The 13,384-nt window shown below is 38.5% G+C and overlaps 1 protein-coding gene across 1 annotated transcript in view; it reads right to left on the bottom strand.

Moving 5' to 3' along the window:
• LOC125227272 (transcription factor Sox-21-B-like) overlaps nucleotides 1-13,384 on the bottom strand; it is an 83,248-nt gene that overhangs the window by 37,723 nt on the left and 32,141 nt on the right. The window contains exon 3 of the mRNA XM_048131531.1: nucleotides 5,051-5,245. Within this exon, the coding sequence (XP_047987488.1) occupies nucleotides 5,051-5,245 (195 nt within the window). The remainder of the gene's footprint in view (nucleotides 1-5,050; nucleotides 5,246-13,384) is intronic.

The following is a 13,384-nucleotide window of genomic DNA, read 5'->3' as shown; positions in this document are numbered from 1 at the left end:
ATCAAACCTTATCGACATGGAAGTATGAGACGCGACGGCGACGGTCGAGCGACCGTCGCCCACGCAAGACACGGGGTTACGTTAGTGTATAATATAAAAATTTTCTACGGAACTTAAGTCGACATTCTTATGGCAAGAGTTTTGAATCTAAACCAGAAAAGTAATCTCGGTTCCGGTCAATGTCTAGTCGGAAAAGAATATAGAAATTATAAAGTGGAAGGGTCGCCCCCGTTCAAATTCAAATCAATATATTGGTGAGATGTACAACTTATTGAATTTATTGTCAGTCTACATATATATTGATTTAAACTAACACGATCTTCACTCATATAATTAAATTAAAACGGGACTTAATCGCGTAAAACTTACGTTTATATTTAACCTGACGTTTCGGACATGACATTACGTCGGGTCTACATATACTCGAAGATAATAAATTTTTTTAATTATAGAGCTAAATCAATTTTAACCTAGGTCTACTTTGCATCATCTACCCTCACGTTAAATTTTATTGACGCATCTCACACCAACCACAAAATGTCGGTACTTTTGTCAAGTAAATATATCCAAAAATGGTGTGTGTACCTACGAGTACACTGCACTGAGAGAAATTTGCATTGTGAATTTAACAAGTTCGACTTGTTGCGGTTTATCCGTTTGAATCAGCCAAACGTATGTTTAAAACAATATGTGTCAGGTTGTTTTTATAAAATCGACTTGTTGGTTCAAATATATTGCCGATTCAAATGACAAGTAGCTTGTTGTTTGAACCAAAGAGCACGTAGGCGCTATTTTAACCAAAAAACGTGTTGAACGAACATGAAAACTGGTAGTATTGTCTCTCAGTGTGTGTACCTATTTCTGATATTTCTATGCGAATATCTATTAGTTACAACACTTTATTTGTATCACAGTCAATTAGTCCAGTATTCTGATCAAGCGAATTCAATTTAGTCCATTTACACAAACAAAGGCAAGCCGGAGCAAACTAAACGATCCATTCTTCGGATGTCATCGGAACTACTTTACTGACATTACGAAACGCTGCGTGCTGCGTTTAGATTGGCAGGTGATTGACAAGGCGAGTTGAATGGTAAGTAGTTGTACCTACACTCACGAGCAGGGTTTCACGATGACGTCTTACGTCAAGTTTAGGTTTTAAGTCACTTTGGTATCATTTTCAACAAAGCAATCGCTTACATTTTTGTGGCCGATCGGTATATGACACACCTATAGATAGGCTAGTCATCTCACCACTCACTTTCGTTTTATATCATCTCTCACACAGTCAATTCATCTTTTCCTCTTTTTTCCTTTCTTGTTACATTCCTTCTAGAGGTTTATTACAAGACTCATCTCTCCGCATCACACCATTTTCAACCACCAAAATGAAGGATTTAAAGAGTCGAGTCGATTTGAGATAAGGTTCGTGTGATGAGGTAAGGTAAGGTGAGTCTGAGGTAGGTCTGGTAAGGTAAGGTAGGTGAGGTAAGTTAAGCTGAGACGACATAAGGTGTGAAGTAAAAGTAGACAAGCCATCAATCGCTCTGTCTCCATCCGTAATAGTGCGACAGACACTTATTGAGTGTTTAGTAAATAAAATTATGAAAGTACAAAAATATGGTTAGTAACACTGATACTCACTAGGTGTCGCTACGTGACACACTTGTCTACAAGTACAGGTACAGTCGAGTTCATAAATATGTGTATACATTTCTTCACCTTAACTCGATGCAATAAGTTGAAAAAATGTACACATATTTATGAACTCGACTCGACTGTACTTACATTGAGCTGCAAAAGTGTATGGCGAATTAATCAATGAATTCATTCATAATTTCTCCACGCAATTTCGCAGGTCGTACCTACTTCCTTATTTCGACTAACTCGCTTAGTTACTGGAAAGCACCAAAGGCAGCACAGCGTCCATTGCACCAGCACTGGTCACGATCTTCGTGACAACGGTTTTTTTTAACAGAAACAGCTGTTTTTTCGTGTTTCGATAACGGTATTTTCAATATTTCAATATTGCGTGATTCGTGGAGAAATGGGTGCGAGTGACATAAAGTTGGTAACGTGTTTGTTGTTATTTTGATTAGTATACAAAACGTTGGTACTACTAATTTATGAAATTTAATCGAAATACAAAAAAAAAATCTCCTTACATAAATAAAAAAATAGCCCCGACCTTTTGGGCTGAGTAAAGAAGTCGTTTTATAGCTCAACATTAGGTGCTATTAGAAATAGTATTTTTTTTTAAATATACATAACCTAACCACAAAATTAAAATTTTGAAAAAACCCCCGACCGCGACATAGTGGACCGATTTTCATGAAACATGGCTAAGAACACTCCCGACTAACTCAGCTTTCAGACAAAAAAACTATATCAAAATCGGTTCATCCGTTCGGGAGCTACGATGCCACAGACAGACACACACACAGACAGACAGCCAAACAGACAGACAGACAGACAGACAGACGGACAGACAGACAGACAGACACGTGAAACTTATAACACCCCTTCGTTTTTGCGTCGGGGGAATTATATATGTATTTATGTATGTACTAGCTTTTACCCGCGGAGCGAAGCTCTCGTCAAATTCGAAAACTACGGAATGCTCCATAACCCCCCCCCCTCTCATTTTAGGGAAGTGGGAGGTTAAAAAGAGACAAAAAGTAGCCTGTCACTCTCCATCTCTTTCACTATCTTCACTTAAAAAATCCAGTCATTTCGTCGCTCCGTTTTGCCGTGAAAATCATGAAATATGGACAAACAGACAGACACATTTATAATATTAATTACCTAGGTATGGTAACAGATTTAGGACGCAGTCCGTCTGTCTCGACCATAAGTTGTATTTACCCTAAGTGCGTTTTCACATTATCCATATCGGATGTAGAACCGATATTCCATACACAGGGGCCATCTTAGATTTTTTTCCATTGAAATCCGAGATTCGACGACCGGTCTGGCGCAGTCGGTAGTGACACTAGTGACCCTGCCTGCTACGCCGCGGTCCCGGTTTCGAATCCCGGTAAGGGCATTTATTTGTGTGATGAGCACAGATATTTGTTCCAGAGTCATGGATGTTTTCTATGTATATAAGTCATCATCCTCCTTGCGTTATCCTGGCATTTGCCATGACTCACGGGAGCCTGGGGTCCGCCTTGACAACTAATCCCTAGATTTTGGCGTAGGCGCTAGTTTTACGAAAGCGACTGCCATCTGACCTTCCAACCCGAAGGGTAAACTAGACCTTATTGGAATTAGTCCGGTTTCCTCACGATATTTTCCTTCACCGAAAAGCGACTGGCAAATATCAAGTATCTATGTAAGTATATAAGTATTTATATATTATATATATCGTTGTCCGAGTACCCACAACACAAGCTTTCTTGAGCTTACCGTGGGCCTCAGTCAATTTGTGTAAGAATGTCTTTTTTAATTTTTTTTTTTATTCGATATCGGATCGGATAATGTGAAAAGGGACTAAAGATTACTTCGATTTTCCCTTTACACATATTAGGCGTGTATTCTAAACCACACTCACCCATTATTACGCACTATAAACCCCCCCTAAATATGAAAACTTTAAACTTGCATGTGACAGTTGACAGTTCAACAAAGGCTAGTGGGGTGCGTCATTCGCGCCCTCTGTCGTATTGACAGGCGATTTAAATTATTGAAAGATCTTTGTAAAGGGTTTTATCCGGGGGTCAACGACTGCGACCTGTTATTAAAAAGGCTTCCTTGGAAGTATTGCATCGGTTATCGGAGTTGTTTGAAAGTTTCTTAGGTTTCTTTTTAGTTAGTTAGTAAATTATGCACGGACGATGTTTTAAAAGTATCTGCTAAACTTTACGCATATTTAGAGTAAGAAAATCTTTGCACTTTTTAACCGACTTCAAAAAAAGGACGTTCTCAATTCGACTTAATTTTTCTTTAGTTAAGAATGATAGAAAGATGTGTTGGGAGAGTAGTTTAAAATAGTTTATTCCTTTACATATTTATTGGTTTTAAATGATCAAAATATAAGTTAAACATAGTCTGATTAAACGACAGCGTATCACATATACATGCTATTATACTCTTCGTGCTAAAGTAGTAGGTATACAACATATATAAATGTTTACTATATTCTTAAAAAGGGGTTGTAAGAGCCGAATGTGCTACGTGGAACGTGTCTCGCATTCAAGATAATATGCCTATTGATACAATACTTTTAGTTCTAAGTTGAAATCAAAATGGAAATCACGAAGCGTCTGGTTGAGGTAACTGGTGACCGAAGAGCTGGCTCCTTCCTTGCACAACGTGAGGAAATGTCGCCAGTATCCTTGGTACAATGCCTCAAGGGCCTATTTTAGACAAGCTAGCTTTTAAGTTTAGTCTTAGTTTCTTATATAATTATGTAAATATGTTCATGTAAATAAATAGAGTTGAAAAGGCAAACATACGATAAACTCACCCACGATATCGACTTAAGATAGTCACTATAATCCCAGTTTGTCCATGGTTCAGATTAACGCAGAGTATGCAGCATACTTACTTCATTCACAGACGCTTCGACGAAGCTTCGCTTCGACGAAGCTTTGCTTCAAGAATTTGAAATACTCACCAGCTCTTAATGCATCCATAGGCACGCTATCTAAGATAAGCTATGGAGTACAGGATATCCCTCTTTGACCTCTTTTTTTAACGTTTTAGGTTTCCGCCGAGGCCTGTATTTGTCTCCGTATAGACAGATAAAGTCTAAGAAAAAAACGTACCTCAAAACCATACAGAAAAAGGTACGGTGAGATGGCGATACACCTTTGGGGGACGCTCGGCTAGATGGCGCTAATATTAATATTTGACATTTTAACACATATTAAGCTAAGAATACGGGCCAAATGGTCACTGAGGTTCAAAAGTTTTAAACCTGTGTCGAGAGATGGCTGTCTATGCACTGTGATAACACATTTTACTTTGACAGTAACTCTCTATAATACTCGATCCTCTTTGCTTCGACGAAGCTTCGCTTAGTAAGAGAAGTAAATTTTAAACTCACCAGCTCTTAACGCGTCCATAGGTACGCTAGGGTACGGTATGGAGTACGGATAGCCCTCCTTTCTCAAGGTCTTAGGTTTCCGCCGTGGCCTGTACTTGTAGTCAGGGTGTTCCTTCATGTGCATGGCTCGGAGACGCTTCGCTTCGTCGATGAAGGGTCGCTTCGCGTCTTCGGAGAGAAGCTTCCATTCTGCCCCTGGAGAAGAAGAGAATGAATCTTAACAATGTTTGGAAAGATTTTATATATCCACTTTATCCACACTGATACCAATAAAATATACAAATCTACATCAAATGTAGATAAACCTAGTTTAGATAAGAGTAGTATTAGAATAGTTTTTTCCCCTCACTAGCTCGGAAACACGTGTTTTGTCCTTTAATACCAGCGGGTAAAAACGCATTTTATCCACTAGTGAGTAAAGTAATTTGACCTTGAATAAAGTCAAATTAACTGCTTTAAAATTGATAAAAGTAGGTGAATCTAGTAATAAAGATGATTTACCAACTGTGGAACTACTGGAAGCAGTGATAAACGCAATTTTTGCTTTGTAGTTTCCTCGCTATAGTGAGGGGAAAAGTTTTGTGTTACACTCGGGTGCAAATGTATTTTACTTCTCGTGTGTTAAAAAACTCGCAAGTTCAGGATTCTATTCTCGAACCACTCGCTTCGCTCGTGGTTCAACTATAGAATCCTTTCACTTGCTCGTTTTTCAATGCCACACTCGGCGTTAAAATACAACTTTGCCCCCTTGTATAACAAATAACTATTTATCTGTTCTGAACTTAATCTGAAAGTTGAGCTTTTAATAGCTTTGTTCTTTACAAGGATTCCTTTTTAAACCATCTTCCGTGTGTTTTTTTTGAAATAGGAAAACGAGCAGACAAGTCGCCTGATGGTAAGCGATCACTGCCGCCCATGGACACCCGAAACACCAGGTGTGGAAGTGCGTTGCCGGCCTTTAATATGGGTGTATGCTCACTTTTATATGACTTTTTGACCGGAATTCTTATGTTGAAGTAAGTATTATATATTAAACTCACCAAATGTCGAATTGTTTAACTAACTACATACAATGCTTCAATTAAAAGTAAATAAACTAGAAATACAACTGTAACCTGCGAAGCCGGAAGCAAGCCTCGGCGTGTATAAATAGCGGCAAATTGCATTCAAACTCAAGTGTTCAATATCCGAGAATCTCACGGTATTGCCTATAACCACTATAACTATAACTAGTGCCATGTGGTCCGGCATCAGAAAAAAATAGAATAAAATAAGGTTTTTCGCAAAAACTCTTTTTTGGCACAAGCTTTAATCGCCGACTGTACTTTTCTTTCAACAGTCATCTACTGCTCTCCGAGACGTTTCTAAAAACTCCTTAATCGATGGGGATACGACATTTTATTACAGTTTCTATGACCACCTTTCTGCTCCATCACCACTCAACAGATCAGCTCCATCATACCATAATATTGCATTTATTGTGACATAATATGTGTGGAAAATTTCATCTCAATCGGTTAAAGATATCTACTTCAAAATTATGTCGCAAGATTTCAACCGAACATACGGGTTGCTTACGATACCTGTGCATGGCGAAAAGATTATGTCGCTAAGATGAACACTACAAAACAGCGTTTAAAAGTCTAAACATTCAAGAAAGAACCCTAAGGAATGTAGAGAATGTTGCATTATGGACAAAAACAAAAGCACAACGTTTACAATTATAAAGTCAAATATCCAGCAAAAGACCAAATCGTAATAATTGTAATAAACACAATGAAGATGTGTGTTTGTGTGTGAATGTTGTATTACCTTATAGATAAAAGGCATTTACAAAGTCAAACACATTTAGCGTAGCATCATCAACGGACAAATGGACTGAAACGCGTAGAGAAAAAGACCACTGGACACCCTGTCTGATGCATTCTCATTAGAAATAACACCATTACCGCACTGCAACTCTGACAACAAACTAGCAGTTGATTAAGCCCAACAATGCTTCTGTCATAAGCCACCATTATGAAACAAAAACAGAAAAGTAATTTGCTCTAACCATCCCCCATTCAGACAATGGCATTGAATCGATACAACATAATCGAACGCCGAACGACCCGTCTCCCAGCGCGATTCAAGAGACCAACCCTTTGTCTCCCCCCCCATTTATGGCTGTATTCATCGATACCGTGGAGGGGAGGCCGGCCATTCAAAGAGACAAGACAATCCCGATTCAGGGCAGCACAAAAGCGAAAACAATGTCGCCAACACAGAAAGGAACAATCCGGCTCGGAGGACCATCTCTCGTTTCGCTCGCGCTCACGAGAGCTAAGGTAAGAGTGAGCAGGACGGGAACAACAATGGCGGAAAGCGCCGCCTAATGACGAATTTGCGCTTTTCATTCCGCTACAGAAGTTTTTCCCGTTTCGTCATTATTGTCAATACTTGGGAGGGTAGTCCTTTGTCGCTGGATGATAAGGATCGTGTACTTAGCGGCATAATGCCCGACACTGTGGTCGGAGATTTTACCAAATGAGATTCTGCTTTTTAATTTCCTTGAAATGGCGTGCGTTTTCAATATTTTTAGTTGGCAGATAAATCGGGAGTAAATGACAGCTCTCATTGTTGAGGGACAGCGCGGCGTTTTAAATTATTGGCTGCATAATTTCAACATGTTTGCATTGTGACACGTCACACACATTCAGACAACATACAACTAAGTATTTTCAACAGTTTATTTCTTTTTTCAAGTAGTCACACTACTCTAAAACCCGGGTCTTCAGCTTACGCGGCTAACGTCTTCACCACTAGACCACCCCACTAGACTCTCAGCTTCGTTAATATTTTTAATTTATAGTTTATTTCTTCTCTAAAATGTATCTCAGCTTCGTTAACTTTTTAATGGCATCAAGTTACATACAGGCAGTCTAGTTGTTTTGAAGCAAACGAGTAAATGGATCAGCTGATGGTAAGCGATTATTATCGCTCATGGACCTCACGGCCTCACGTCCCACAACACAAAGGTATCATAATGCGTTGCCGGAGTTTAAAATTGGAATACGCTTTTTTCTAAGGTTATTTCGCAGTCTAGGTGTGGGAGGCTGAGAATTTTTAGGGAAAACTGTTTTTTTTTTGCGTATCGTTACATAAGGTAAGCATGGAATTATATGCCACCAAATGATCAAGCCAAGTGAAATTGAATTAACCTTACATATCTATACATTAAGCGCAGAACAATCAAGACTACTACAGAGAAAATTAATACACACACAAAGAAACATGAACCACATTCAGTACAACAGCAGCGTGACGAATTAATGACATCTATTTAAAGTATGCATTTGTATGCAGACTGCGAGGCTAAAAACAAATGTTTCTTTTGTACCCGCCACAATGCTTAGAACGACTCTTTGAGCTAGGGTTACCAAGCTTTGAGAGAGACTGTCTTTTGTTTTAGTTTGTTTGCATATTTCACTACTTTAAGTGGGGAGCTTAAATGTGGCTTCATTTGAAGGAGTGGTTACCGTGATAGTTGGTGTTATGGATATATTATTATATTTAGTGTTGTCCAGTTAGTCACTTAATACCAATTTCTCTCTGAATATGAACTGATTTTTGCATGTTAAATAAATGTAATATGAATAAATATAGATAGATATAAGCATGTACTGATACTTCAATTTTTTTTTTATGTGGTACTCTGTGGGTTAGAAGGTTACATTTTGTTTCAGTTTTGTGAGAGAGGATATAAGCTTAGATAAGTTGGCAGTCGCTTTCGCAAAATCTTGTGCCTGTAGAGATTCAATGGGGTAAAATGCCAAAAATGTGTATATCGCAGGTAATATAAACTACTGTAAAGGAGCACAATTTTTTTAACTACTAGCAGGTAATAGCATTTTTTTTTAAATATCACTCTTCATAAAAGTGGCAAAAAAAAAGAAATGCTCAAAAACTTAAATAAGCTGTATGCGGCTACAAAAACATTATAACAATTACTGATTTGTTTGTTTTGTAAAATATCCTGTCCAGTATACACTGCCACCTGTCGCTGAGCGCTGAAAATTTAGAGACAATCCCAAACATTCTCACAACCGATGGACACCGTACTTCGTGTATACATACAACATACAACTGACACATTCTGCATCTTTGTCCTCACAACGAGTGATTGTGATGTAAATACGAGTCGACATTGAGGCACCATGCGAGCATATGCGAATCGCGAGGGAAACAAAGCAGGTGGAGAATGGCATGCTTTGTCTTTGTCTGTTCGTGTGTTAAAATGTGAAACGGGGCTTTTGCTGAAGTAGTGTAGTTTATTCTTAATTAAATTTGCGGATGACATTTACGTGCAATTTTTAATAACATTGTTAATGTAGGTTGGTATTACCCGGTATGCTAGGCAGCTTGAGATTAGATTACTATATGTGGTACCTCTGCCAGTAAAAGTATCAATTGTGTCTGCCAGCACTGTCCAACAAGATTTACCAAGTAGTTTAAGTTTCTCATGTATATAATTAGTTTTTCATTTATTTAAGATTGTAAAGGTATGATAAAAACATTGGGGTAATAGGAACCCCTGTAGGATTCTCCTTAGATTGTTTCTCTGACATTATAAATCAGTAGGGCATGATGGTTAACTTTTAGTTCCCCAATATATATAATAATACTAATATTTATCAATGATTTCAATAGTGAATCAACACCAAGGGCCTATTTAGAGCTACATATGTACCTATATTGTATTATAAGGAAATCCTATTATGCGAGGCCCGTTGAAATACTAGACCAGTGGAAGGAGAATATGGAGACAAAATCATAATAATTCTTGTAATAAAAAGAAACTTACTCTTTGACAATAGTTAACATAAAGCACGCAAATCGGAGGGCGCAATCTAACTGCAATGCGCATAAAGCCGTAATGCAAGTTCAAACGAATCTGAAAACAATGTATCATTCCATGCCTTTGACTCCGCAACCGCTGTTGCTAGAGTTGGGTTCCGTGCTCTTAAACATTGACAAGCAAATGAATCGTCATCGAATAATAAATGTATTTATTTACATGAACATATTTACATAATGATATAAGAAACTCTTTTAAAATTATAAATGGGCTTACTCTTGGCCAGTGACCACAGACTAGCCAAAGGCATAAAGACGTGGCCTACGATGGAGTGAGCTAGCCAAGAAGATGCCTGTTCAACCTTGATTTTTTTTATGGGCCTGATGGTAAGCGATCACTGTCGCCCATGGACACCCGAAACACCAGAAATAGCTTTGAAGGTAAGACTAAGCTAGCAACCCTCGAGGCATTGTACCAAGGATGCTGGCGACATTTCATAGCTGTATCGCAATGCTGATACGTTGTGCGAGGAAGTCATCAGTTCTTCGGTCACCAGTTACCTCAACCAGGCGCTTCGCGATTTCTGTGAAAAACATTTTCGCGCTGGGAACCCATGGACCTATAGTTTCTACACCGAAAGGTACAAAATGATGCTCTGTATCGTCATTGTATGTACAGTCAACCAATTGGAACCCTAGGCCACTGTAGAACTATGTCATAGTGACGTTATAAACCACATTGTAAGAAATCTCTTACTGCTTGTCATTTTGACATCGTTGTAGAGTAGGGTTCCAATTGTTTGACTATATATGTTTCCCATTAAAAAGTTTCACTTCGTCGCTTGCCTCAAGGACACTTGGACACTGGGACAGGTCAGCAACAGTGGAAATTTTGACTTCGACACATTTCATTTCTCTTAGAACAAATTAAATTATCTTCATAGAAACACAAACCTCACTACACACCTTTGGTAATTGTGTCATACTTGAAAATTTCGACCCTTTGTCCGAATGGTTCAGGCATCCGTGGCTATGACGGAGGAAGCTGGTCCGAATCCTGCTTTGGACACTTGGAGGCCTTGGTAATTTTTACTTTGTATATGACATTTGTTTCAGTTTACATTTCATTTCCTCGTGCTGTTCCGGTTATTAGGTCTTCTAACCTTAGAATCGAACCTTTTTTTACTAGGTCAGCTCTCATTTGACCCAGAGACAGGAAATGAGGAGTAGATCTTACATATTTGGACCAGTCAAGCTTAACAATCAGTATTTTTTAGGAATTAGGAATGACCCACCGCTGGGCAAAACCTCTGTCCTGGTTTTCCATAACTCTTCATTTCGTGCATCTTCTGGTCAGTACTTTAAGGCAGGCATTAAAATCGTACCTGTATCTCCGCCTGGGCCTTCCCTGTTGACATCGGCTCGCTCGCTATTTTAATCATTCTAAATCCTCAAAAAAGAAGGTTTGTATTTGTAGCTATCTATAGCAAAATGGTCACCATTGACATTTCATAATCTCTTTAAATTATGCTCACACGCAGAAAGCTACCAGAATTCTTGCTTTTAGGGTTCCGTAGTCAACTAGGAACCCTTATAGTTTCGCCATGTCTGTCTGTCTGTCCGTCCGTCCGTCCGTCCGTCCGTCCGTCCGTCCGTCCGTCCGTCCGTCCGCGGATAATCTCAGTAACCGTAAGCACTAGAAAGCTGAAATTTGGTACCAATATGTATATCAATCACGCCAACAAAGTGCAAAAATAAAAAATGGGAAAAAATGTTTTATTAGGGTACCCCCCCTACATGCAAAATGGGGGCTGATATTTTTTTTCATTCCAACCCCAACGTGTGATATATTGTTGGATAGGTATTTAAAAATGAATAAGGGTTTACTAAAATCGTTTTTTGATAATATTAATATTTTCGGAAATAATCGCTCCTAAAGGAAAAAAAGTGTGTCCCCCCCCCCTCTAACTTTTGAACCATATGTTTAAAAAATATGAAAAAAATCACAAAAGTAGAACTTTATAAAGACTTTCTAGGAAAATTGTTTTGAACTTGATAGGTTCAGTAGTTTTTGAGAAACATGCGGAAAAATACGGAACCCTACACTGAGCGTGGCCCGACACGCTCTTAACCGGTTTTTTTAATTGATATTTCTACCTCAATGCTCACTTACTCACTACTTATTTATTGGTTTGTTCAATCAAGCCTGACCGGACCCAATAATGTTTTTTTATTAATTGCTTTATACAAGAAATTTTGCATAACGCCGGTGACGGGCCCCATTCTACTAAGCAAAACAAAACTTCTATTTCTTACCACCTCAATACTTGTAATATTTGTAACAACAGGCTACTCTTTTTGCTAGGTATTACTTTTTTAGACGAAGATAAAATGCAGATTGCATCTAAGTTTTACAACATTTTTTCCGGATACTGAACCTCTACCATGTTTTTTTTTATCTTTTAGAACACGTTACCTACTCAATAGTGCAAAAAACGTCACCGAAAATGTATGTAATTTTTGGTTCTAGCATAGGATACTCTTTATTACTTATATACTGTGGTTCTAGTAATGTACTTGTACACTAACAGTTTGGCGGCGCTGTTCATACAATTTATGAAGAATTCCATTTTCCAATGTTTGGTAATCTTTGCCTAAGTAGTATTTTACTAGTGTATATATATTTGTATATTACAATGAAGAGTGAATATAGTTGTCTTGAGTATCCATAAGCCCCATAACAAAAGCCATCTTAAGCTTCCTTCAGTGCGTCAGTTTCAAAAGAATGTACTCTGTAATTATTGTATCATTTAAAGGCAACCGTAATAAAAGCGCAACACTACTCAACAGGAATCTATTAACATTTAATAAAATCATGACCTAAATAACGTTTCTTACCATTTCAATTTTCCGGCCCGGGCGCCCCCCTATGCGTCTTTGTGTCACCCGAGGGTGGAAAACCCCCCTTTCCACCATTGTAGTATGGCACACGAGCTTTCAGAGTAATGAAGAGCATTTTCGTCCGATTCTGAACACAATGCGCTTTAATACAGCGCAGAGAGGCAACTCCTTTGTTGCGTTTCGTATTGTGCCTAACGTGTGTGTATTGTATGTATGTTTGTTTTTGCGATTGTGCAGACAATGGTTGGTGAAAAAGTGATGTAAATGGAGGTATCGATCGAGGAAAGTGGGGCCTTTTATGTGCTTTGAAAACGGTGCAACTATTGCTATTAACGTACAGGGGCCCGTTTCTCGAAAGGTACAAGCCTTGTATTACAAGTGCGCAAACTGTCAAATAGTATGGGTTGTCATGGAAACACACTTGAAATACAAGGCTTATATCTTTCGAGAAACGGGCCACTGGTGTCCCTAAAACGAATGCATTTAGGGACGTGTATTATAAAGCGAATAATTAAGTACATACATAAGGCATCATAAGCCATAAGGTTTGGAAATTAAGTACCTGGGCCATTTATTCAAAGTCCCCCCCCCCCACTT

Source organism: Leguminivora glycinivorella, chromosome 6, assembly GCF_023078275.1.
Source record: "Leguminivora glycinivorella isolate SPB_JAAS2020 chromosome 6, LegGlyc_1.1, whole genome shotgun sequence".
NCBI lineage: Eukaryota > Metazoa > Arthropoda > Insecta > Lepidoptera > Tortricidae > Leguminivora > Leguminivora glycinivorella.
Note: the sequence above shows the minus strand (reverse complement) of the source record. Positions and strands in the feature narration are given on the sequence as shown.